Here is a 25,353-nt window from a genome sequence, read left to right as displayed (position 1 = left end):
TTGAGATTGCATTGATAGATCTATTGAGTGCGTCTCAGCTGTTCCCAGAAGCACCTTCTGTAGTTTTGGTGGCAGCATCAGCTGTATAGTGCAGGACTTGAGGCTCCGCCCACAGCCACTCAGTAGAGAGAGGGTACTGGAAGAGATCATCCGTCGGCTCCCAATCAAGAAGGCCTGCTATCAAAAGCATCGTATCTGGGGAGAGTCCATTCAAAGGCCCCAGAGTGCTTTCTAGCGCGCCCATGTTTGACTCTGGTGGGTGCATCAATGCATCGTTCGTTCTGGCTATACTGATACCAGGTGTCTGCATAGACTCGGCAGTATTGTCGCTAGACTCCGCATGATTCACCTGATCGGTACTGTTTCGCAGCGCTTCTAGAAATCCAAAAAGGTTTTCCAGTTCGCCTTTCCGATATTCAGCGACGCGATTGCCCCGTTGTATCATGTAGTTGAGTATTGCAAAGCTTTTATCAACATAAAATATGTCCTGTGCAGGAATTGAAGGTAGTGTGGACATGAGAGACAGCACGAATGCGCAAGAAAAGGTGCTTTCTAAGTCAAAAGGCACAAAGACGTCTGATACGCAGAGATAAGCGAGGGCTGACTATTTAGAAATGAAACTGATACTTACCTAGAAGCTGCTGAGACTGCAGAACGGCTAAAATAGCGAGAGACTTTGTGGCCGAGTCCCGCGAGGCTTTGAGAAGTGCTTTAATTGGCTCTGTGACCTCCTTCCGTGAAACTTTCTCCGAGTTTCTCTGTTCGAGAAAATTTCGCAAAAGACACATGAGTAGTGGCCGCGTCGCAAGTACGATGCACTTTTCTCGTGGTCAATTATTGAACATTCAACCTTTGATGAAAAACTGTCAAGAGGGGCAGCCATACCTGGTGATAATACAGATTGAGGGTCGCAGCAACACGCGATATTGGCCTGGAGCTATCGAGTTTAATTTCAAAAGCTCGTTCCAGTTCGGGTACGAGAGCTGCCATACTTCGCAGCACCCCCTGCATATTTCTCAGAAACGATGGGCCAACTTTGCCATCCACACCATATATAGCTTGCCATACAACGTCAGCAGATGGAACGAATGAATAGTGTCGTGCCAGGCTTACAGTTGACGACCTGGGCAAGTAGCCTGGATACTGCAACATGTACACTTAGGCCTTTGACGGCGTGTGAATTGACAGGTCCAGGAAGAGGGACTGTCACGTCCTCGTCGTGTATAGAGGTCGGTGCTCCCATTAAAGATGAAAATTTTCGATCTAGGATATAGACGGTCCACCAGATAGCTTGGCGGCGCCGAGTTTCAGCATGGTTCATATCAACAGATGCCATCTCACGATGCAATCCTTTGCTTAGAGCTAGGCGTAGGGCCAGCCCTATCTGTAACAAGTCAGATTCACGAGTCTTAGTCTACGCTTCCATGGTACTCACATGGGCATAGGCACTGTTACGATGGTCCATACACTGAAGATATAGTGCCAAGCCACAAAGAATCTCGATTGATAATAAGGGATCTTGGTAGAGGCGCAATATATCCGGAAGAAGCTCGAGGGCTCTAGCGATGAGAACGAAACCAGCTGGCTTCTCCTCAATGAACTCGAAAAGGAGGGCATGGCCAATTCCCGTGATTGTTAGGTATTGTACGTACCAAAGCCTATCTTCGAGTAGAGGCTCGCGGCTCGGACCACCGTTTGAATAGAAATCATACAGCTTGGGCATGAAGGTTTGCTCATCAAACACATGATAAAGCTGACCCAGGCGAAACTTGACTGCATTTACTAAATACAAGCCAAAGTCTAGTGACGGGAGTTGCTGCATAGTCAGAGGTCCAGTGGGCTTGATGGCCGGGGACTCTATGACAAAGGCGGAGCCGTCTGGGTTAAAGGGAACTTTCCTTGTTTCGCCATCAGGCAAGTGTCGCTTAATCATCTGCATGACTTGCTGACTATAAGCCCAAGTTGAGGAAGGCCCAAGGAAGCCTGCTACAAGGTTAGTGAAGCTGATCCGTAGTCATACTCGAAGTGTACAAACATTTTCTGCCGTTGTTATCCGTTACAAACTCGGCGAGACCGCTAGCCAAGGGATTTACAATAGGAGGTACGGACTGAGTACTCTTGTTGCCATTGAGAGTATCACGGGAAACTTCTTCAAGGCGACCAGGTTCGTCTGAGCAATCTGTCGGAGCTCGTGGCAGCAAGCCATCAGTTTCTTGTGACGGCACATGGCCTTGAATGGTTAGCTACCATCTTGCCATGCATTGAAATCAATACTGAGTCTAGCTTACGGGCGCGCTTGGGGCGTGAAATTTCACCATCATCGCCAGATCTCCTCTTCAACTCGGCCAGATATCTGCCAGGCATTATTAGCTTCGAGGAGTATTATGGGTTGGGCCCTTATATCTTGCCTTTCGGAAACAACGACCTTTCTGTCTTCTTGTTCAAAGACGCATTCCTCACGGCGGTTGGTGCAGGCGCGACATGGGTGGTCACTTGAACATTTGACCTTGCGCTCTCGACAACGTCGGCACGCGTGATTTGTTTTCTTGGGGCGCGACGACGCCGACGTGGTGCCACCGTTGGTAAGAGCCTGCGGGGAGCTCATCCTGATGGTAGAATCATATGGATGTTTGGATATCAAAGTGCAATGTATGAGGTAGTCTACTATCGGTCGTGTTGATTGATGTGCATCTTGCAAGCAAGTTTGCGCGCGAATGCATTTGGAAACCCAAGTTGAACTCTGGGTGGTGCGACAGTGGATTGTTTTACGCCCAAAGGCTGATGAATACAGGCTCATTTGCAACGCCAAACCCCCAATTTTAGCACCTAAATCATGAGGCTAACGAGGACCCATAGGCGGGCCTGGGGGCGGCAAGGCCTAGTAGCACTGGCTATTGGTCCAAGGGACACCGACTAGCCAAGTCTAATAGCGCTCAAACCACCAAGCTCGCAGTGTAGGTATTTGTGTTGCGATAAGAGGTTGGTTGATCTATATACCTCGCTTCGTACATGGTTATATTTGCTTCCTCGGTGCGGCATGTATAGTGAATGATCCTCTACATCCAATGACATTGCTTCAGTTGCATCGAGCAGCCAACACATATCCAACATCCCATAGGACTAGAGCCATCTGCTACTTCATTGTCTGCCCTCAATCGCCTCCAGAGCATTCACCACTTCCACAGACGCTCTGGCCAGAAGCCCCGAATCCTGCTGTCCGAGAATGAAACCAGCACCCAGCTTCTGAATCGCCCATTCTTGCAGCTCGCGATTTTCATAGACGCCCGCAAATCCGAGCATCTTGCCGTGCTTTTTGCACGCCTGACTGATTGTCTCCAGTGCCGATTGAAACTCTCTACTTTTGTATTCCCCAGGCACTCCTAGCTCGAGAGACAGGTCATTTGAACCGACGAGAAGGACATCTACGCCTTTTACCGACGCAATGGCATCAATGTTGGCTACACACTCTTTGGTTTCCACCATCAGGAGCACCGAGGATAAATTGGCGTTGCTTTCGGCCATGATTGTACTGGCGGGTGTTTTCCTGAGTCCGAACGTGGGCAAAGACCCCGTCATTGACCGTCTTCCGAATGGAGGGTATTTTGAAATTGCAACCGCTTGCTCGGCATCACCTGGTATTTATGAATTAGTATATCGTATCGTGTCTCGTCTGTACCTCTGCATGTTACAACTGACTCTGTGACTGTATATGCGGAAACACAACGCCCATGGCCCCGGCGTCTAACACACGCTGGACGAACCCGTCCCCACACTTCCAGGGGACTCGCACAAACGGAGTGATGCCAAGCTGCAAGCCGGTCCGGCAGAGGTTGCCCGCATCTTCGAGGGAGAGTGTCGAGTGCTCTAAATCAATGAAGAGGGCGTCAAAGGAAGCATTCTTGGCTAATTGGACGATCTGGGTGTCTTTTACGAGTCTGATGCCGAAAGCCTAGGTGCACTAATCAGCTTTCGGTTTCCATAGTATTCAATCTCGGCGGATACCTAGTAGCGACTGACCTTGCAGAGTTGCTTAGAAGCTGCCTTGAGCAGCAAATTGTTCTGTGCGACCATTGCCATGATTTTCTTTGCGTATCTAGTATCCAATACTGGGCCGATCGTCAGCAAATATCACCCCCTCATCAGGTCTGAATTTATGTACTTACCCGTTAGAACTTGGCGATTGGCGCAATACAACCTCGGTCGTGGCTCGCGAGCATTTGTCTCGGTCAGACGCTCCGAGAGGCATGCGGCGCTAATAGACTAGCAATCAGGCACCCTGTCTTGTCCGGATAAGTGATCTGCCTATACAAAATCTTATGACCAACCTCTCAGACAGGTCTTAATTGGGACTTTATGGCATCATTTATGACTTGGCTCCAGAGATATGTCACACGACCACTAGCTGCTCCAGCAAGTCAGACTATACTGATACTCACACCTGTGAAAATCTTATGCGATACCTTTTGCATTGAATCAAGACCTTTTCAAGTCGCATGTTCACACGGGTCTACGGCAAATGAACAAAAAATAACAAATGATTATTTGATTTGGGAATAGTAAAAAGAAAAAGAAATATGAAATACATTATACTCAGAACTCCGAATCGGGGAATCGAACCCCGAGCTCCGCGGATCATTAGATATACATCTTGAAAACGCGAAATGTTGACCGTTACACCAATTCGGATGAAACAAATATGTTCATGTTAGTCATGTTATCCTTAGGGCAGAGCGACGGATAGTGAATACGTAATGGGACTGACTGAACAGACTCCACCACAGCTGAATGTTGGGTGCGTTCGTCCCCTACCGGTTTATTAAATTGATGTATAGCGTCAAGAGCTTTTGTACGCCAGGCTCCTTGTCTCGCTGTGGAAGAATGCCCATTTCTTTCATATGCTGCTGTGTACTTGGGTTGGTAAAGGTCAGGCAAATCCGGTTGATGTGCAAGGGGGCTTATACAGGTGTTAGAAAAAGTTGGTCCCGAATGCGTAGCCTCTTTGTCGTCAACGCATCAAACTTATATTGTTTATGAGTTTGGGAAGACCAAGTCAAACCAGTTAAAACTGCTATTTGCAGTGTCTATCTAGTTTGCTTTTCTCTCAAAACGACCTGAACCTTAAAGTCTTGCGGTTTGACAAACCACCGGTTTATTGTCTTCCAGGTCTTGTCTCTAGGGCCATCAATTTCCAAATCGAATTTGCGAATCACCCGCGGGATGAGCTTCTGCATCTCGAGTAATGAAATGTTCTTGCCAATGCAAACTCGTGACCCAACGCCAAACTAATAAAAAGGCATCACTAGTGATTAGCAAAACACGATACCATTTTTGAAAGCTGCGGAATGTCTTACGGGGATCCAGTGGCGATTCATAAAAGATAGTTTCTCGGCATCGTCAATAAGCCATCTCTCTGGCTTGAACTCGCTCGCATCATCGCCCCAAATCTTGGGATTGCGATGTTCGACCCAAGTGTTGACGCCGACAATGGTCTAAGCATCATGTCAATTAGCGCGGTCCATATCCGACTCATGGAATTTCGAAATGATTACTCACTCCTGCTGGGAAGAAGCGTCCGGAAATGGTGGCGCCGCCCTCGGGGACGACACGCTCCAAGGGCAAACCCGTCGCCGGATGCAGTCGCAGGGATTCCTTGATCACGGCTTGCAGGTATGGCATATTCAAAGTCTCTTTGAACGTTGGTTGCTCCGAAAGTTGGCCTTGCTCTTCCTTGGTCATGATTTCTTCACGGAGCTTTTGGAGCGTAGAGGGATTCTTCAAGAGGTAGTAAAACGTGGCCGAGAGACTAATGGCCGTCGTGTCGGAACCGGCGCCGACATTCTGTCCGGATCCAATGAAAACGTGGTATGAAGTGAAGCGGTTGGGGTCTTCTTGGTTTCGCTTGAAGAACTTGGCCAGCAGCGTTTCCATAGAACCTTCATCCTGCAGAGAGGCCACTTCGGCGCGCTTGGGATCATCGCGGAACTTGTTGATCTGTGACTGGGTAAAGTTGTTGACGTAGTTGAAGCCCGTTCCCTCCTTGCCCGCGAGTAGTCCCTGAAGTTTGAAAAGATAAGGATGCAGACTCGGAAAGACCCCGACTGTGCTGGCATAACCGAAAAAGCCGTCGAGGGCCGCCATGACGCCTCCTATATCGCGGCCGCTGTCGAGGAAGCCGAATCGCTCTCCAAACGTAATATCGCCAATGACATCAAAGGCATAGCACTGCAGCCAGTGGCCAAAGTCGATGGGCACGGGAGTGCCGGCAACCTCGGTCAGCCGCTGCTCAAATATGTTGGCGCAGTCGTCAACATAGGGTTCGAATGACACGAGAGATGTCATTGAATAGGCGTTGGTAAACGGCTTGCGCTGCTCCGAGTGCTGTTTGGGATCCGTTGTCGAGAACATGCTCCATCTCTCATAAGCTTCTGGCTTGGGTACGTTGTGGGCGCTATACCAGTCTGACTTGCGGAACTGCGAACCTGGACCGTAGATGATTTTCAAGGCCTCTGGATCATTGAAGCTGAATCGATTGGGGCCATAGCGAACGATTGTTCCTTGGGACTCGTTAGAAGCTTTTTGTCATCCTTGTTATAGTCAGTGGCGGAATTTGCGTTACCATATTTCTTATGCAGCTCAAGATTTTCAAACTCAAATCGTCCAACACGTACACGCCAGGCATACCAGAGGTCAGTGAAGCGCGCCAAGAATGGTCCGCCAACAGACCGTAGTGGAGTGATTAGTGCGCGCAGCAGGTTAAAGATGATTATTCCCACCACGGGAAGTAGCAATAATTGAAGAGACATATCTGCGTGGGGAATTTGTGTATAGAATCTTGTCACGAAAATGCAAAACGATTGTGGGTTTGCAGGTTTATATATTAAATGGTTCCGCGGAACGTCGGCGTATAGTTCAATCAAGTTCTCCGTCCTCCGTTCTCTGAGCAATCAAAGAGCATGCTGGACTCGACAAAGCGATCACACACGGTGTAGGGCAAATCAGTGCATGGTATATCGTAGCTCTGTGTTCGTATTGCGGCCCTGTGTGAAGCGTCACGCAAAAGCTCGGTGGTTCGGGAAGTTGACTGCTCTTCAAGAACAACATCTTGAGTGGAGCTGGAGCAGTAAGACCGTGATTCGCTCGCGGACTTACAGGAAGTGTACCCATTGGACGTGCAAATTGAAAGTTTTCAACTCGTTTCCCACAGACAGGCGGATTTCAAGCAGTGTACGAAGTACGACTCATTGGACTCAGTAAAAAGCAGTGCAAGCATGAGCATTGGCCAAACTTCAAAGTGCATACTGCCGATCACCTGGGGTCAAAGGCTCCATAGCGGGTATTAGCCCATAGCGCCGGCATTTCTAGCTTGCAGTGCGGATACATTTTGTATTATTAAGCGGTCTTTCGGGAGCCACGATGTATGCGAGGCATTCATTTTTGGAGCAGTATAACATGGGCCAAGCAGTGGCAGAAACGTCACAACAGCGAGCCCTCATTTTGATGTTCCTAATCTTGAACAACGCCAGTTGAACATTGGCGAGGTGTATTAAGGCAAAGAAATAACAAAAAGGCCGACAAAGCTGTTGCGTCCATCTATACTTATTTGAATGTACACGTAATACGGGCAAGGAGACAATGAAGTTGTAAGAACGTCAACTCACAGCAAACATCATGCTCATACGGTAGTCACACGGGAAAGCTTCTTTATACAAAACACGGGTACCAATGGGAATTGCGCAAATGGTCGGACGGTAATGCGGGACCGACGGAAGTTTATACTCACATCCCTGGCAAAATACCCCGGAATACAAGTGAGCGATTTGGGGCGACCCCAGCCACCAAATCTTGGAGGGTGACATCAGCGAATCGCTCAATGCTCGCGGTGGCCAAGCTCATTCTTCTTTCTTGAGTTTTTTCTTTCCCTTTCCGACCTGCAATCGCTGTCAACCCTGGTCTTGGGACTATGTTGTCCCTGAGTCATGGCAACACGCGCCTGGTCAGACCAAATGCAGAGACAGAGAGGAACACGAAAAGGTCGACACTGTTAAGTTTTCTGCCCTGATTCCAAGCCGAGAACGTGAGTATTGATGCGGGAAACAAAGCCAGGCCAATAATGAGTATCGACAAAAACTTATGAAAAGACTCGCAAACGCTAAGAACACAAGCACAATTAAATCCTTGGAGAAAATGAGTAAGATGGGAGAAGTGTTTCATCTGCATTCATCATACGATTGAAAAGCGCGTCGACTATCGGCATGCATAAATTGTGTATCTATATTGAGCTACGCCTTTCCCACATGGAGTGTGATCCTAAGTTCCTACTTGCTCATAACCTGATTCAAATACACAACTTGATTGATACTTGGTTACAGGAATCATGGCGAATACCGTCCCCGGAAAAGGAATTCGTGTAGACCGGAGCATGACTATAGGATGCAAATCACCAGAAACAGCGAATCAGAGCAATCATGGAACCATAGCTTTCCCCCTCTCATCGGCAGACACCGAAGGAAAATCGGAGACGCCGTCGGACACCCGCCGCCTGGAGCGCAACCTCCGCCAATTGTGCATAGTGTACTTCGGCCTGCACCGACACGCGACGATCTACCATTGCCGGCACCGCACCACTATCGGGGCTTGAAATGCGGAGGTCCATCGAATGAGCTCTCGTTGCCGTAATGCAGCCCGCCACGGAACATTCATCCGCATAGTAGAGACAGAAGCGTAAGGTCCGACAGACGGGGGTTGCTACGCCCAAGGTGTTCGCTCACCGTCGCAGTCCAATTAGACTATTGTCGCCAATTGACATGGACGGTTAGATACGGTCAAAATGGGCTGATGAACATAAGGCATTCTGTAGGAGGGGCCGATGACTTTCTTGTCGTCGACATTGAAGAATCGATAATCTACTACATTCATTCCCATCGCATCACTTTGCAGCCCTTTTCTCTTCTTCCGTGACCAAAGGTCGAACAAATTTTCAGCCCCATTGCCTTCCTCGTCAATACCGCGGCATTATGCCTGAAGTTTACCACGCGCATCCCCTCTATGGGTACGATCGCGACTTCAAGGGCTATGGCGAAAAGGGGCTGGACCCAAAATGGCCCAACAATGCGAAGATTGCCGTGTCGTTTGTGATCAACTATGAAGAGGTACTGGCTCTGCACTCCAGGGGACGAGCATACTAGACTAATAAAAGTCTGTAGGGAGGCGAGCGTAGCGTGCTGCGTGGCGATGGCATATCGGAGCCCAATCTGCGTGAGAACCCTGGAGGACCTCCCAGAGTAAACGAGCGCAACTACAATGTCGAGTCCGAGTATGAGTATGGAAGCCGCGTTGGCTTCTGGAGACTCTTCAGGATGTTCAATGCTTTGAAGATGAAGTTCACTCTGTATGCCGTCGCGCAGGCGGTTGAGGAACAACCAGAAGTCGTCACAAGGTGTGTGGAGGAAGGTCATGATATTGCGTCTCAGTAAGTATTGCGTGCTTCGTAGCATCATCGGCCAATTGATGGAGAACTGATTGTTGTGCCAGTGCCTACCGATGGATTGAGTATCACGACATGTCTGTCGACAAGGAAAAAGAATACATCCGAAAGGCTGTTACTTCGTTGAAGAGTCTTAGCGGGTATGCACCAAGGGGCTGGTACTATGGCCGCAACAGCCCTCACTCGCGCACCCTTGTACCTCAGGTATACGAGGTAAGTGCTGATCCTGTCCGGTGGTGCCGAGTGCGTTCGTGCTAACGGATGCTTAGGAAATGGGCGAGACGCTAGAGTGGATGAGCGACACGTACGCCGACGACGTCCCTTACTGGATCGACCTCAACCATGAAAAGGAATCGGCGAACCCCAAGGGCTGCTTAATGGTGCCGTACTCGTACGACTGCAACGACTTTAAATTTCACACGGCAGGCTCTGGTTTCCGCGACCCCCAGGGCTTCTTTGTTCATCTAAAGAATGCATTTGACGTGCTGTACGAGGAGGGGCAGGAAGGCATGCCCAAGATGATGACCATTGGCCTTCACTGCCGGATTATTGGCAGGCCCGGGCGCTTTGCTGCGTTGAAGCAGTTTGCAGAGTACATCAGCCAGAAGGAAGGCGTATGGGTCGCAACCAGGTCTGAAATTGCAGAAGCCTTTAAAAAGAACTACCCGTATCGGCAAGGGTTTTTGGCTTAGACGGTAGCCTTCAATACCTATTGTGAACATTGGGTGTAGTTCTCAAATGTCACACAATTTTCCTATTTTTGAACGTTGCTACGTGCATATGTGTTCGCGTAGATAGTCTTCTTGTTCCCTCGGTCTTTGAGAAGACTTGAAGATTTGATGGCAAAACATACATTGTGTACCTTCACTCGTTCTGTCCGCCACGATTTGACATCTTCATCTGTCATCGCTCCTGCTCAGTCACCAGAGATCGCTGGTACCCAAGGAGCTCCTGTCCATATTTCTTTTGCAAACAAACTTGCCCAGCCTTGAGATTAGTTTCCTTCATACCCGGCGCGCCGAAAAGTGTACACGCGGATTGTTTTTGTGCACTTGCGCCATCCAAATAGAGATTTGATTTTGTTCACCAGCAGTTTCACAGTATACTCTGATCGGAAAACGTCGCGCCGCCAAAGCCGGGCTCTTTTCTTAGTGTTATAACATATGTTTTCATCTCAACATTGCTACACTAGACCTTGGTGAGTAATGCGGTGGACAATGACTTCATTCCGTGACCCCCTTTCTAACGGGTCGGACGGGACCAGGTCTTCGAAGCGTTTCAGTCACCGCATGTTACACACCAACAAATAAGCATCGCTAAGCAACCCAGTACATAGTCATCATGGACAAACTTCCGACAGAGCTCATGCTCATGATTTTCTCCCACCTTTCCCAGCGCGACGCTGCAAAATTGAGAGTTGTGTCACGGATGTTCAACGCCGTCGGAATGCAGTATAGCCATCAAAAACTCTGCATTCACATCTCGCCGGGCCACATGGACAAAATTTCCAAAATCGCCAATACCAAAGACCTTGCTGAAACTGTCCGTCATCTTGTCATTTCCACAAACTACTTAGTCCTTCGAAGACCTTTGAGTTGGGAGTCCTACAAGAAGGAATATTTTGACGCCATGGGTTATTACTTTGACGAGTCCTTGAGGACCACAGAGAAGGAAGTCGGAAAAAGATACAGGAAAGAAGAGCGGTACAACGACAGAATGAGGGATATCTGGGGCTTAAATCTTGACAACACCCTCAGAGTTGTCCTCTCCAGTTTTCCAAAGCTCAAGAAACTGGAGATCGACGACGAAACATTGGAGGTGGATGCTGATAATCCTTGGCAAAGACGAAAGACGCGACGTGTCGTCATGCGCGTCAATAAACTGACACGCCCCCACTTCACTCTCCTGAAGCAGGGCCACAGCTTGGTTATGAATTCCCTGTTCAGAATTGCTGGTTGCTTGCCTCACTCCCTAGACACGATGTGCCTTCTCTGTGACGGCAAACCCAGGAGGGTTCTCCCACAGAACCCAAATCTCTTGCGGAGTATACGCACGTTGGAGCTCTGTATTTGTCTCAACAAGCATTACCAGCTGCCTTTCACATCGTACATGAACCTCGAGAATTTGGTCATGGTCGGAGCTATCGATTACCCAATTGCATTGGCCAGTAAGGACGGTACTAGAATGTCCCAGTTGAAACAACTCCGCCTGGAGCATTGTATTCAAGACGGGGTCGACTTTTCAAAGTTCCTAGATCTGCACACGGATACTCTTGAGTGCATTCGCATGTACAGCATTAGCATCGATGGCAACAGGACAGCATGGGAATATCTCTACCTCTACGTCATTCGCAAGACTGGAGCGGAACGAATGGGCATCGTTGGGGCCAAATGTTTATCGGTTCCTTATGGCCATCTGCCTAAAGTTGTGCAGCATTACGCAGCTCTCAGTTGGGAAGGTGCTGAGGCTGCTGGTCGTAAAATCAGAGAGACTATTGAAGAGTACACGATTGCTGTGAGGGAAAAGCGAGTCGACAAAATCAACAAGTTTGAGTCTGCTAGGCTCATGAAAAATATGCCTTTCAAGCCTCTTCACTGTATTGTCTAATGTTAATTACCATGCAGCGTTTCAATAATAATTATGCTTCTTGTCCAATCTATGAACCAGGCGGCTTGATTATTTTGCTTGCATATTCTGTAAGAGTCTAAAATAGCCCCTCTCACTTTTTCTTTTTCTTTCTCCCTTGTTTCTTTCCTGTCCCTCTCCCCGTTTCCTTTGCTACAGGGGCGAGGAGACGGTGAATATGGATGATGAAGCCGGAAATGGAGATCTCTTAATATCTCTAAAGACACTCATTGGCAAGCATGATGATTTGGACGGGCAAGCGACTCCTTCCTATCACCAACCGTGCTCAAAGTATGATGACTATGTACTTCAAAGCTTACAAGTAAGTAGTCTGCTTTGAAGGTAATGTACTACTTGTGCAGTTACTTCAATACGACAAGTCGAATGAACCTCTCAATATTGTTCTTCTCAAGCGATATTCTGATACAAACTACAGGCCTCCACCTCCTTGACCCACAACTTCCAGGGCCGCTGCGCCGACCACGCCGTCATCTCCCGCGCAGCCTGGGCCTCCTCGGGGCTGAGATACTTGATGGGCTGCAGGGGCCCGTCTCGGCTCCCGTAGGCGGCGAGCGTGGTGAGCGACGCCGTCTGGATGGCCGCGTTGCGCAGCGTGTAGACGCCTCGCAGTACGCACTCCTCGATGCTGTCGGCCACGGCCGTGAACCCGTGGCCCCGCATCAGCACCACTGACTGCTCAAAGGCGAAACACTGCGCCAGTGCCGCGCCTAGGTGCTCGCTCCGTACTAGCATGTCCCGCTTGTCGCCGGGCTGGTACGCCGAGGCAATATCGAACACGTTTACCCAATGACCTAAGAAGCCTGCCATGTGGTAGCAGGGTCGCCTAGGTATAGTCAGCCAAGGAAATGTTCACGATAAACTTTTGGAAATTGGCCTGCTTACATGGGCACGCCATTAATAGTGTATGGAATCACAGAATCGGCGTGACTGTGAAGTACAGCCTTGGTGGTGGGATACTGCTTGTAAATCTCGCTGTGGATATGCCTCTCCACGAAGCCCTTGGCTGCACTAGGATTGACGGGTTCCGCGTTGGACACATGATATTCCACGAGATCCTCCGGCGACGAAATGGTGCCTGGTGCGGCCTCTCGCGACATGATGAAGACATCAGGGTTGGATGGGTGCCGACATGATAGGTGCCCGTACGCGTCCAGGACGTTGTGATAGTGCAGTATATGGGAGCCAGAAATCAGCTTCCGGCGGATGGTCTGAAGGTCCCCAGCCTCGTCCGCCATTTTGAAGTAAGCCTTGCGATAAATCTACAGATGACCTGATGAGTACAATTTTGTGCTGAGATGTTTTGGCTATTTGCAGTCTTTGAGAAGGAGTCGAATCAATTATATCTCATGGTATTCCGTAACAAGGCGTTACCAGAGAGTCCAAAAGAGGCTGGCCCGGCCCCCGGAAAGTGAGGGGCAGTTTGCGTTCTGCGCTGTCCAGACCTGGCGCCGGCTTTCGTCACCGCAGACGGAATACGGACACCATGGTAAGGCTCGCGTCCACAATATCGTTCCATACTTTGCTGTCATTCGTTATATTTTCCTCGACTATAAAATGCAGAACCTCAATCAGTATCAGAATTGGGTCAGTCAAATTCCCAATGTTGCGCATTCTGTACAAGGCCGCAGTACGTCCATCCTCTCGAGCGACCGCCGCCAAGTCCTTGAAAGCCTAGTGTTGCTCAAGCTCTCGCCTCCACAACACCTCGGATATACTGCTTGAGGAACGACGAGTTCCAGCATCCCGTGATTGATGAATGACCAAGACCTACTATACTTATAGTTTAAAAAGTCGCGACACCTTTTTTGAGATGGTCTATTCTCCCGAGGGGTAAATTGAAGTGTGTCATTGAAAGTGATTGTCCGTATACATTCTTTATATATACCTACGGTTAGATCCATACAGTATTTACAAGTGCTGTCACGTCCAAGAATTAGCAATCGGACTACCAGCTTCTTCGATCATCAGAAAAGAAAACCAATTGATAACTCACGGACAATGACATCTTTAGACAACTCAATGTACTACCTCAAGCTCCCTACGCGTATGAGAGCGTTTGAGCAAATATTCCACTACATACTACAACGCCCACACGCCACTGTCCCGCCTCTGGCTGCTCTTGCCGCACTCTGATTGGCGTCAAGTAAGCTTGATTATAACGTTGTGCTTCTAGTACCGCAGAGCCAGGACGGCCGGCTTATACTGCAGCTCTAGACATGGCGCAATGCAAACAACAGGCAATCTTTGAAGCACAAGAATCAACCTTGGGGTGTTCAGCTCTCTCTTTGCCTGGGTCTTGACTGTCTATAAATCTCCAATGCCCGCATGAGCTTCTACCACAAATTGGTCTTGTTTGCGACTACTCAAATGACACTTGCCTCATTTCAATTGTCAAGAACCAGACAACAAGACATTGAGCAAACGCAAAGATGCAGTTTTCCGTCTACCTCCTTCTCGCTGCCGCTCAGCTCATCACCGCTCACTTTGGCATCGAATATCCCGAGTGGCGTGCCGACACACTAACTGTCGAGGACGGCCCTTACTCCCAATACGACTACCCTTGTGAGTTGAACCCACAGCGATTCCATCATTTTCAATCCCCAAAACAACAGTCACTAACGCACTTTCCTCCCCAAAGGCGCCAACGTTCCCGACGGAACAGGAAATCGCACGCAGTGGCCCCTCACCGGCGGCGCCGTGTCCCTCGAGCTGCACCACGCCTGGACCTACGTCTTTGTCAATCTCGGACTGGGCAACAATGTGACCAATTTCAACATTTCGCTGACGCCCGAGTTTCTCAACGTGACGGGCAACGGCACCTTTTGCCTGCCGCGGCTCGAGCTTCCCAAGGGCGGCAGCGGCAGCAGCATCGCCAATGGCACCAATGCCAGTATCCAGGTCGTGACCTCGGGCCGTTCCGGCAGTGCCTTGTACAACTGCGCCGATGTTATTCTCGTTACCGACGCCCCGGGCCCTGCTGATGGCGTTTGTGTCAATACCACGCAATCTTCGGTCGTCGTCTCGGCAAATCAGTCTACTGATGCCAATTCGACGGGTTCTGGATCGGCATCTAACACGACGAGTGGCGCCCAGACTGTATCTGCCAATAATGCTGCTCTGGCTGTATTCCTAGGAGTGGCGATGTTGTTTGCTACGGGCATGGGTATTTAAAAGTCTACACTTCTCTCAATCATTGCTCAAGACTTTTAAGTCTCTTCTACAATATGACCAAGACGACGAGCTCACAGAAACCAATGATGTATAATGACAAAAATATTCATATAAAAAGATGGGGGTATCATGCGCATTTATCTAACGTAGCGACAACGCGGTCAGCCATGCTCGTAAAGAAAAGACTAAAGGAAATGCAATGCAAAGCTCGAGATGACGCACATTGAATCCTCCTATATCATGGTCGTCATCCAAAAACAGATCAAACGTTATCGTCGCGGAATGCTTCCTGCTGTCTAAATGCAAATCGAGAAATTCAACAAGAGCCCAAGGTCGTAATTAATGCTCTTGATCATGCGCCAACATAATGATTTTTCCAATGGTCAATCACTCGATATGCGGAAAAGAAATACACCCATCCGCTCCGGTAGTATGGGCCTGATATAACCAATGTGTAGGGTTGTCCACAAGTGGCTGCTGCGTAGACAAATCAACGGGGAAAGACGAATGTATACACAGGAAAGAACAGATGTGTACATAGGTAGAAGATCGATAGGTAATATGCTCGCTGCGCCGCTCTCGGTTCAATCGTTTGAATCAATGATGAGATCAGAGGGTTTAAAATGTGAGGGATTCTCTCAGTTGTCTAGAGTGGCGTCTTTGGAAAGCTCGTTCATCACCTTTGCCATGGTGATGCGCTGATTCGGACTCGGGGTGAGCATTTGTGAAACCAAGACATGTAGTTTGTCCCTTGGATTGAGTTTGGCCTTTGCTGCGTTCACCTCGCTCAACCACTGTTGCATTTGGTATACAGCAGATGGCGTTTTATTCGTCGAAGAGTGGTGTGTCCGTCTGTTGATCTCTGCAATCATCCAATACAACTGCTTGGGATGTCCTTGACGGCCACGGGCGTCCGGAAACGTGATCTTCTTGAGCACGTAGAGCATGGTAACTCCGAGCGCCCATACGTCAGAGGCACTGCCACGTAGCTTTTGTCCTATGAACTCGGGTGGAACATAGTATGGTGTGCCTCCATTGGTTGCCGGGTCACTGGTCCGCGTCGACAGCCCAAAGTCACACAGCACGGCTCCACGGTCGGGTGAATAAAGAATATTGGCAGGTTTGATATCGTTGTGCACCCGCCGCCTCTGATGCACATAGTTTAGGGCGCCCGCAATGTCCTTGAGGATCCTGAGTGCATCATTCCTAGTGCCGAGGAATACGTCATTAGCCGTGTCGCGCCAGACGCCTCGAGCTGCCAGATCTTTGCCATCAATGTGTTCCATATATAATGACAGATATCGGGCATCACCTCCATAGAGCTTTACTATGGATTTGTGCTTCATATCTTCTTGGCTTCGGTACTCGCGCAGCCAGATATCAGCCTGCCGAATGACGTTTCGGTGGTTATCCTGAGGTCTGGCATTGGGATTGGTACCACGAGTCTTGAGGACTTTGACGGTGATGACGCCATCTGGAACCTGGGAGTGCTCGGCGGTAAAGACAGAGGACGCAGCCGTGGTTGCAATTTGGTTACGCTTCGTCAAGAAATATTGATCAAGTTCGCCGCCAGGGATGGAGACAGTCTCATCCTTTTGCACTTGGAGGAGTGCATGGCCACTAGGAATCGAAACCTCCTTGCCTTTGGGAGAGTGAGGCAGTGGAAACACGAGCGGTTCGGCAGTGGGGCGAGGATAAAACATGATCACGCCGTCATCGTCCTTACCGATTGACTCCTCCGTCCGAACACGTTTTCCGGTGCTAGCATCCTCGTCATCGGAGTCATCGGGGGATAATGAACGTTTCCCGGAGGAATTGAGTAGAGCATTGCTGGTGACAAATGATGGAGGGCTGGAGTCCTCTTGCGGTATCCAGAGCGCAGCGGGGCGTTTGGCGAGAATCCGAAAGTCCAGTATGTCTGACCCGTACAGGCTTATCCGCCACGAGCCGGGTGAAAGTTCCATTGTGGTTCCTGGGATTACTTCCTGGTCATAAGTGGCACCATCGTCAGATCCGAGCGATAGTGAGAGTCTCGCCAGGGCAATAGGAATATCTGATCTATTGAGAAGTATTTGATTGTCGCTCGCTGGATCGTAGTAGAGTTCACACCAAATGGGTGGTCTGGTCTCGTCTAAACCAGTCTCACCGGGTATCCTTAGCGAGAAGTTGATGTCTTTTGAGGTCTGAGTCACCGCCAGGACCTTGGATTTTGGCCGTTGTGCGTCGGCCACCTCGGCGCGAAGTGCCAACCATTCGCAATTGTCGCTACCAGGACTGACTGAGCGAGTGCGAGTCAGAGGTCTGACCAAGATCCGGATTCCTTGTTGGTGGTGGTTGTCGTCAATGATCAAGTCATCCAGCGGAACGGTGTCATCTTCAAAGCTCTCGAAACTCTTGGAGACCTCGACATTCCGGGACAGGCGCAAAAGCATTTCGGATTCGGAGAACGGCTCCGTCCTCTCCTCTGAAGGGTACTCGTCCCCCATGACGAGGCAGCAGTCTGGGGAAGAGCGTTGGATTTGTGGACATGTATGAGAAATAGGGTTTGGAGATGCGAGACCGGGAAGCTGCTAGTACGAGGATATAGGCAGCAAAGGTGAGATAGAGAGGAAGAGGAGAGAAATGAGATAGGCTGCAGATGTGGGGAAGCTTTTACACTTTGAAGGGACCGTTTCTGTGTCTAGGAAGCAGTGAGAAAAGAGAACCCTAGGTCTGTGTCCTACGTAATGGAAGTATAAGATCCGTCAGATGAACTGTCCTTGAGACCTCGACTCTGTCCAGATACGGGCCTCGAGATTATTGAGGTGAAGAAAGCAGAGTCATGGAAACAGTCAGAAGTCTAGTGCGGCTGATCCCGCATACCGACGTGCTGGGAGGAGACCTGCTGTTTCTCACAGGCTAGGGTGACCCATCGGGCACTCTGCTAGGACAGGAGGGCATGGGTTTTAATACTGAGCCGCCATAGACCTGCACAGCAGGCCACTGCACACTGTCCCTGAACTGTAGACGATGGGGCAATTTGGTCGACATGGGACGGTGTTAGTCGAAGAACCAGAGCACGGCTTGCCTCGAAGGATCCGCTGAGCCACGGGGGCCGTTCACAAGGCTATTGCGCGCCGCCGCATGACATGAGCAGCCCGCATTGCCGCACACGCGATGAAAATTGCCCTCACTTGAGATGTGCCCAATCGTCGATTATTTATAGTGAAATACGACGTTCCGTGCTATATAAATAATCGCTACGGCCCATCATGTCGATACGGGTATTTGGTGATGGTGGAGAGAAGGAAATGTTTGAATCATGTCAAAGCTTAATTTCATGTCTCTTGCTAGTTTGTCCCTGAATGTGGTGGTGGATGTGTGCCTTGGTTCGTCTCTAATGCGCCTACTAGAGCAGGTACGAAACATCATGGCGAATGAAGTCGCCCAGCTGTTTGGTGGTTGAGGGCAGCAGATGGGAAGTTCTATAATCAGCGAGCCAGAGCCAAGGCTAGTGAATGGCGGCCTCACTGACCAAATACTACCACGTGACAATAGAAGGAAAGCAATGGATGACAGATGAAGATGCCTGAGACTGCCTCGAGTGCCCTCTGGCAACGAGTGTGAATGATGTGACCAGCCGATACGAGAACAATGACGACCTCCCGCTTACTGTCTTGCTGTCCTGGATCGGACTGGCTGTTGTCCAGGCAGGGCCGGGGCTTCTGGGTTCTGGAATTGCTTCAATGTATGGGAGAGGGAGGTGTCGTGATTACTGTATGGAGTGAGTCCAGTAATTTTCGCGTTGATGCAGTCTCGGCTCCTTGCTTTGATGAAGAGCTGTTGGTGGTGAGTGTCAAGTAGATACACCCTACTGTTGATCTAGACTGTCGCATCACTTGTGAGATGGTGTGAATGAAAAGTCGCGAATGAGCTGCAGGATTCCGCAAGGGTTTTGCATGTTTTCATCATGCGTCAGCGATGATTGGGCGCCATGTTCCACACCCGGCATTTTCAGGGGTGCTGATTGGCGGTTTGCGTCTGGGCGCAGCGATCTTGTGCCCGAAATCTGACGCTAGCGCTGCCTGAGCCCCAAAATGGCCACATTAGTCTAGATGCCTCAGGCCAACAACAGTTGAATGATGATGGGCCGGTCGCCCACCTGCCCTTTCATCCCGAGTCTCCCTCCGTCAAAGGGCTGCTGCGCTGCTGTCCTGTCCACACTGTTGTTGTTGTTGCAAGTCTCAGAGTCTCGATCGCAAAATACACGCCCGCCAAAAAAGACGACGATATTTTTGCGACTCCGATTCTTTCAGCAGCTTCAAAAATTGCATTTATTTAGTCGAAATGGGTTCCACACGCTGTATTTAGACGATTCGAGTCACTCGAAAGTACCGATGAGACCCAAAAGCAGCAGCAGCATCTTATGAACGAACGCCCCGAGCGGCTTTCCTCGCTCACAACCACCGCCCACGCGCAACATTGACGATTTTCTGATACCCCATTTTCCATCTTTCTCTTTTCCGGTTTTGGCGCAATCAGGATTCTTTTCTTCGATACCCCATAGATACTTTCCTACTAGACGTATGACATGGACGACCGGGGCTGGACATGGCCCGCCTGGAAGTTTGGCTTGAAGAGAGAGGACCTCTTCACCACTCTCCATGATCAGTACAACACATTCCCTTCCTCCATACAAGACCCCGAGGCCTTCCACCACGATGTATGGGAAATCTCGAATACGGCAAGCACCCAGGATGAGTTCCACGCCCTGCTCGCCGACCGCAAGGAATTACGCTTGCGCGAGCTGAACGAGACTCTTGAGTCCGCCTCGTTCGAGATCATTGCCAACCCCAAGCTCATCGGCACCGAGCAGTGGCAGTTCGCCATCCAGCTGTTTCGCACCAGGTCGCTCGATTCCCTCGTGAGGTACTTTGCTTCATATCTTCCCGAGTCGCATCCCTGGCACCATACCCATGGCGACGACGACGCGCAGACCTCGACGACTGTTTCCTCCGTCTCCGATTTTCTTGCCCACTCGATCGACACCATCGACTCCGTCTCTACAGCAGACTCGGGCACGCCTTTCTTTGATGATGACGACCATGACTTTCTTACACATGAACCTCTCACCATTCACACGACCTCGTTACCCGCAAGTCATCTCCCCCCATCGCCGCGCTCCATGACCATGTGCAGCAACTCGTCTGCTGTATCGCCCATTGACACTGATCCTGAGGATCATGTGCTTGGTGTGTTGACAGCTACTCGAGCCATTGCATATGCAAACGAGGAGTTCGATGCCACCATGGACTCGGCGCTACCCTCCCAATGCGACGAGGATGAGACATCGCAAGATGATGACTTTGATGATACGCCGTTTTCATCTGTATCTGATATCGCTGATATCACGCATTCTCACGGTCATCGTGACTCGTACGCACCTGCAGAGTGTGTAGAGTCGACGCGGGCCGTGGTGGGATCAGTGGAGGAAGATTCGGAAACGCCAACTCCTCGGGATGAATCTAACCTGAAGTCGTATCCATTACAAGAGCAGACTAAGACATCGACGGCAGCTACCAAGGCTGGTCAACAGTCATCGTCACCATTATATACACAAGTACTCAATGAGTACGTAAAATCAAGAAAAAACAGGCGAGAAGGTAGTCCGGTAAGGTCTATTAGGAGAACGAGTCCAGAGATTGGACGCATACAGAAGCCCCTACCAGAGTCTATACGTATCAGACCCCATGGTCGGAGGCGGAATGATTGCTAGCAACAGGAGCTGTACATATGTCATGATAACGTTGTATATACCCGTAATGCCACAACTTTTTCGAGCACTTTGGTGTTTGTACACTTCTCTCTAGAGTTTTGGGACAGTACTTGAACATTTCTCTCTGATGCTAATGATTCCAGGCGCCTTTTCTCGATTCGAGTACCCCTCAGGAGACTGACTGCGTGTACATACTTTTGTATCTTACTGACAGTCATTTTTGTTATTTCTGCTGGTAGGTGTTCTTCGAAATGTTCCAAACGTTGATAGTGTTGGTCTATTTACAGCTTTGCGTGAAGCAATCGCCAGGTAGGTCTCCATGGGGAGGGGCTGACACCAATCGGATCTGACCACAGGCCACTAAAGGGCCTTACCGCGGGGCATTCCAGACAGCCCTGCGTTGCGCTAATCGTTGATCTCTAGGCCTGACAGCGCTAACCTCCCACTGAAACGCGGGGGACCCTCGACCATCCCCGCGAAACCTTAGAGCGTCACCATAGTAGTCTTCGTGAGGTCATTGACTAATACGTACCTCCCAAACCGAAGCTCAAAGGGTTTTCACAGTTGAGGAGGTTGAGGCATATGATAATGAGGTCATGGCTCTGTCTGTAGTTGCTGCCACATGCTTGAGTTATCCTCGGTATTTATGTTCACCAGCAAATGTAATGATTAATGAAGTCTAGCTAGCATCACAAGCTGTCTACCTGTGTAATAAGAAATCAATGTGCAAATTATATACCGAACCAGGCCATCTGTCGAATAATATTTGTGATTCCCAATGTTCATCACATACTTGAAGAACTCTCTGGTCTCGGGCTTTGAGAGAATCAAGGAGACACTATCCCTCGCCGAAGACAAGGCCCTCGAGTCCTTGCCCGAGCCATATATTCCCACCGCCGAGGAAATTGCCAAGATGCCCGAGAAGCTGCGCGAAAAGGCTACCCGGGCGCTCCACGGCTCGGACGCGAACCCGAGCATGCTCGACGACCCCATCAGTCTCAAGGCCGAGCAAAGCGACTACGTGCCTGGCCCAGACGAAGAGGGCGCGGGCCAGTCTGCTTCTTCGCCGTCGCCAGATAGCAGCGTCAGATCAAGCCACCGAGAGACGTTGAGGGAGAAGGCGGCCAAGAAAGTACATGGTCCCAACGCGAACCCCAGTCAACTAGGCGATCCGATCAGTATGAAGGCCGAGAATAATGACCTTATTCCCAAGCCAGAGGAGGAAGGCGCACGACGGAACAGAGACTCAAAGTTATAGGACTACTGATGACCTCAATGGATGGTTATATGTGTTTCTAGGATGGGGCAATTATGAAAGTTTATGCGGCATGTCCAAGGAAGCATGTCTGATACTTGATATGCTTATAGTCATGGTCATGATGGAAAGAAACAAGATTCTACGAATGAAAGATGAAAATTTTCTACCATTCTCATATCAGAAGACACCGCAGTAAGGACCGCATTTGACAGCAAAATACCCGCGCGGTTCCTTTGTCAGAATGGGGAAACGGTCAGAAGGGCGGGCGGCACGCTGAGAGAGGCGCAGTGACTGTTGAGTGGGTTACTGCACTCAATTGGCTTTAGCAAGCAATTACGACATATGCAGTGAGAAAAGACAGAATTAGTCATGCTTACATACTGCCTTTGATCTTTAACATATAATACACTCGAAATTCTTCACATTTGGAATATCCATACAGAAGAGACAATATCAGGTTCATTTCTTCGCGTCGGCTGGGTGATCTTCTACTTGACTAGCAACTACAACTTATCTCCCGACCATTGTGATAGTGTGATACGAACATGGCAGAAAATACCAAGGCAAGTATCTCACCCATAACATTCTTGAGCTAATACTGCTGGCATCAAGCTGACTGAGTATGATAGGTTCCAAGACTTAATTACCAAAAGGACGGCCACTATGTCCGTCCAGATTCCACTTTTCGCAATTTTGTTTCCCGGGATCCAAACGCCAAATTCCCTGTAGAGAAGGGACGCTATGCGCTATACCTCTCACCAGGGTGCCCCTGGGTAAGTGCATCTACAAGTCTTTGCAAATTAATACATAGCATCCAGGAGAAGATTAACGAGGCTCTATAGGCACATCGCACATTGATTGTTCGCGCATACAAGCACCTCGAGGACATCATAGATCTCTACATGCTCGGCGACTTGGGCCACAAGGGATGGGAATTTGATGGCGCCTTTAAGGGCGCATTGACCGAAGACCCGCTGCACCCAGGCATCAAGCTCTTGCGAGAAATCTATGAGAGAGTCGAGCCGGGCTTTAGCGGCCGCGTTACGGTGCCGGTGCTTTGGGACAAGAAGACGGACACCATGGTCAACAATGAGAGTAGCGAGATCATACGCATGCTGTACAGCGAGTTTGACGACCTGCTGCCCGAGGAGTACCGCGAGGTCAACCAGCCCGGCGGCGGCCTCTACCCAGAGGCGCTGCAGGCGCAAATTGATGAGCTGAATGACTGGGTATACAATACGGTCAACAATGGTGTTTACAAGACGGGCTTTGCCACCGCCCAAGATGTGTACGAGAAGAACCTGTACGCGCTGTTCGAGTCCCTCGACAGGCTCGAGGGCATTCTAGCGGGGCATGGCAAGCCGTACCTCCTTGGTGACTACATGACCGAGGCCGACGTGCGACTTTATCCTACCATTGTCCGCCTCGATGTCGCTTACCACACCGTCTTCATGTGCAACCTGAAGACCATTCGACACGACTATCCGCACCTGCACCTCTGGCTGAGGCGGCTATACTGGGACCAGACTGAGCGGACCAACGGTGCATTCTACCGAACCACGCAGCCGTACATCGACCACTATAGCGCCGGCTACGCAAATTCTCGTCAGAGGATCGTGACCGCCGAATCTGTCCTTATCATCCCCAAAGGCCCCGCCATTCCAGTTGAGCCTCTGAAAGACGATGAGAAGCTGTAACAGCCCAACATTATTCGTTATTGGACGGGGGGTCTCTGTCGTGCACCGCTTTGGGCGACTAATCTGTAGCGTCTAGAAATGTAGAATTGATTTGTAAGATCGGCCTGATCTGTAGTATGAAGTCCCCTTATTACCCCGCCTTGAATGTGCGATCCGTGAGACCTAAGTCGGACACTTTTTAACTACGCGGAGCAACTTCGCAGACTTGCTTACCTACTCAGCTGCCTACCTATCAGATACGGACATGGACGACATTTGCTTTTAGACAAACGAAACGGGGAGCGGTAAGTTTTATATCACAATGTGGCGGGGAACCAACACAAACATAACGCATGCATCAAAGCCAAGATGAGTTTTATCGTCCAGGGGGAACCACGTCTATATTTTTCGCTTGTAAGCCACGACAACTAGGTAGGCTTGTGGGGCCCGTTATGGTCGGTCTCCTGTGTACACAATGTGGTCGTCGCTAGCTTCTAGCTTTGTGTAGTGCTTACATATCATGTCAGTCTGTGGTATTGCGCGGAAAGAAAGGCGCCCCATGCTTACACGAGCACTTATGTTGGGAGTTATGTGCTGGTGCTTCACATGTCATATATAAAGTCTGTACCTTGGCATGTTGCGTCTTGTTATTTCCTACAATATCTTCAAATACCACGCCGATTCCCATTTCCAACTCTAGCTTTCTACCTACAATTTACATTCAATTTATATCCATTGTGGACACTGCGCAGCTATCAGACCGCCACCATGACTTCTCTTTCCAAGCAGTCTATTCCCATTTTCACAAAGTACCTCCATAACCTCTCGGCCATTGTGAGAAAAGCCGAGACATTTGCAAATGAAAAGTCCATCAAGCATGAAGAGGTCATCAACTACCGTCTGATCTCAGACATGCGAGGGTGAGTGACGGGCAGATCCAGAAGCGAGCCAGAAAAGGAACATCGGCTTATTGAAACATCATCACATATAGCTTGGCCTATCAGGTGCAATCATGCTGCAATACCGTCGCCTTCTTCGTGGAGCGGGTATCCGGCGTTGAGCACGTTGCCGTCGAGGACAATGAGGAGACGTTTGACCAGCTGTGCGGCCGTATTGACCGCACCGTCGACTACCTGAGCAAGGCCGACACGGAAAGCATTGACAAGGGCGTCGACTCGCCCATTATCATGGAGACAAAGATGGGCAACTTTCGGTTTGAGTCGGGCCAGACCTACTTTTCAGAGTACTGTCTCGCCAACTTCCACTTTCACCTGGGCTCGGCGTATTGCATTCTCCGGACCCAGGGTGTGCCGCTCGGAGCTTTTGATTACCTCAAGGATGTCTTTCACAAGGTTGAATAAGA

General features: G+C 49.7%; 12 protein-coding genes across 12 annotated transcripts; 7 read left to right on the top strand and 5 right to left on the bottom strand.

Moving 5' to 3' along the window:
* Positions 1–34: 34 nt before the first annotated feature.
* PFICI_02576 (uncharacterized protein) lies at positions 35–2,364 on the bottom strand (the record flags this gene model as incomplete). Its single annotated transcript, XM_007831157.1, has 7 exons — positions 35–576; positions 632–818; positions 886–1,058; positions 1,114–1,384; positions 1,436–1,983; positions 2,036–2,230; positions 2,289–2,364. 7 exons carry the CDS (start codon positions 2,362–2,364, stop codon positions 35–37), a joined length of 1,992 nt encoding a protein of 663 aa, XP_007829348.1.
* Positions 2,365–3,138: 774 nt separating this feature from the next.
* On the bottom strand, positions 3,139–4,077 carry PFICI_02575 (uncharacterized protein; the record flags this gene model as incomplete). Its single annotated transcript, XM_007831156.1, has 3 exons — positions 3,139–3,632; positions 3,697–3,949; positions 4,018–4,077. 3 exons carry the CDS (start codon positions 4,075–4,077, stop codon positions 3,139–3,141), a joined length of 807 nt encoding a protein of 268 aa, XP_007829347.1.
* A 1,004-nt stretch (positions 4,078–5,081) lies between these two features.
* Positions 5,082–6,803, bottom strand: PFICI_02574 (uncharacterized protein; the record flags this gene model as incomplete). Its single annotated transcript, XM_007831155.1, has 4 exons — positions 5,082–5,282; positions 5,352–5,489; positions 5,554–6,554; positions 6,617–6,803. 4 exons carry the CDS (start codon positions 6,801–6,803, stop codon positions 5,082–5,084), a joined length of 1,527 nt encoding a protein of 508 aa, XP_007829346.1.
* Positions 6,804–9,014: 2,211 nt separating this feature from the next.
* PFICI_02573 (uncharacterized protein) lies at positions 9,015–10,176 on the top strand (the record flags this gene model as incomplete). Its single annotated transcript, XM_007831154.1, has 4 exons — positions 9,015–9,149; positions 9,204–9,469; positions 9,532–9,697; positions 9,754–10,176. 4 exons carry the CDS (start codon positions 9,015–9,017, stop codon positions 10,174–10,176), a joined length of 990 nt encoding a protein of 329 aa, XP_007829345.1.
* Positions 10,177–10,825: 649 nt separating this feature from the next.
* PFICI_02572 (uncharacterized protein) lies at positions 10,826–12,091 on the top strand (the record flags this gene model as incomplete). The annotated part of the gene is made up of 1 exon (XM_007831153.1): positions 10,826–12,091. The coding sequence occupies one exon, from the start codon at positions 10,826–10,828 to the stop codon at positions 12,089–12,091; it is 1,266 nt and encodes a 421-aa protein (XP_007829344.1).
* Positions 12,092–12,517: 426 nt separating this feature from the next.
* PFICI_02571 (uncharacterized protein) lies at positions 12,518–13,365 on the bottom strand (the record flags this gene model as incomplete). The annotated part of the gene is made up of 2 exons (XM_007831152.1): positions 12,518–12,953; positions 13,013–13,365. The coding sequence occupies 2 exons, from the start codon at positions 13,363–13,365 to the stop codon at positions 12,518–12,520; spliced, it is 789 nt and encodes a 262-aa protein (XP_007829343.1).
* A 1,194-nt stretch (positions 13,366–14,559) lies between these two features.
* Positions 14,560–15,301, top strand: PFICI_02570 (uncharacterized protein; the record flags this gene model as incomplete). The annotated part of the gene is made up of 2 exons (XM_007831151.1): positions 14,560–14,692; positions 14,769–15,301. 2 exons carry the CDS (start codon positions 14,560–14,562, stop codon positions 15,299–15,301), a joined length of 666 nt encoding a protein of 221 aa, XP_007829342.1.
* Positions 15,302–15,939: 638 nt separating this feature from the next.
* Positions 15,940–17,787, bottom strand: PFICI_02569 (uncharacterized protein; the record flags this gene model as incomplete). Its single annotated transcript, XM_007831150.1, has 1 exon — positions 15,940–17,787. The coding sequence occupies one exon, from the start codon at positions 17,785–17,787 to the stop codon at positions 15,940–15,942; it is 1,848 nt and encodes a 615-aa protein (XP_007829341.1).
* Positions 17,788–19,871: 2,084 nt separating this feature from the next.
* PFICI_02568 (uncharacterized protein) lies at positions 19,872–20,911 on the top strand (the record flags this gene model as incomplete). Its single annotated transcript, XM_007831149.1, has 2 exons — positions 19,872–20,731; positions 20,857–20,911. The coding sequence occupies 2 exons, from the start codon at positions 19,872–19,874 to the stop codon at positions 20,909–20,911; spliced, it is 915 nt and encodes a 304-aa protein (XP_007829340.1).
* A 923-nt stretch (positions 20,912–21,834) lies between these two features.
* On the top strand, positions 21,835–22,314 carry PFICI_02567 (uncharacterized protein; the record flags this gene model as incomplete). The annotated part of the gene is made up of 1 exon (XM_007831148.1): positions 21,835–22,314. The coding sequence occupies one exon, from the start codon at positions 21,835–21,837 to the stop codon at positions 22,312–22,314; it is 480 nt and encodes a 159-aa protein (XP_007829339.1).
* Positions 22,315–22,859: 545 nt separating this feature from the next.
* On the top strand, positions 22,860–24,011 carry PFICI_02566 (uncharacterized protein; the record flags this gene model as incomplete). Its single annotated transcript, XM_007831147.1, has 3 exons — positions 22,860–22,881; positions 23,077–23,087; positions 23,157–24,011. The coding sequence occupies 3 exons, from the start codon at positions 22,860–22,862 to the stop codon at positions 24,009–24,011; spliced, it is 888 nt and encodes a 295-aa protein (XP_007829338.1).
* Positions 24,012–24,758: 747 nt separating this feature from the next.
* PFICI_02565 (uncharacterized protein) lies at positions 24,759–25,351 on the top strand (the record flags this gene model as incomplete). The annotated part of the gene is made up of 2 exons (XM_007831146.1): positions 24,759–24,910; positions 24,982–25,351. The coding sequence occupies 2 exons, from the start codon at positions 24,759–24,761 to the stop codon at positions 25,349–25,351; spliced, it is 522 nt and encodes a 173-aa protein (XP_007829337.1).
* Positions 25,352–25,353: the final 2 nt, after the last annotated feature.

Source organism: Pestalotiopsis fici (assembly GCF_000516985.1).
Source record: "Pestalotiopsis fici W106-1 unplaced genomic scaffold PFICI_Scf_2, whole genome shotgun sequence".
NCBI lineage: Eukaryota > Fungi > Ascomycota > Sordariomycetes > Amphisphaeriales > Sporocadaceae > Pestalotiopsis > Pestalotiopsis fici.
The sequence above is the reverse complement of the archived record's forward strand: the minus strand, read 5'-3'. Positions and strand labels throughout refer to the sequence as shown.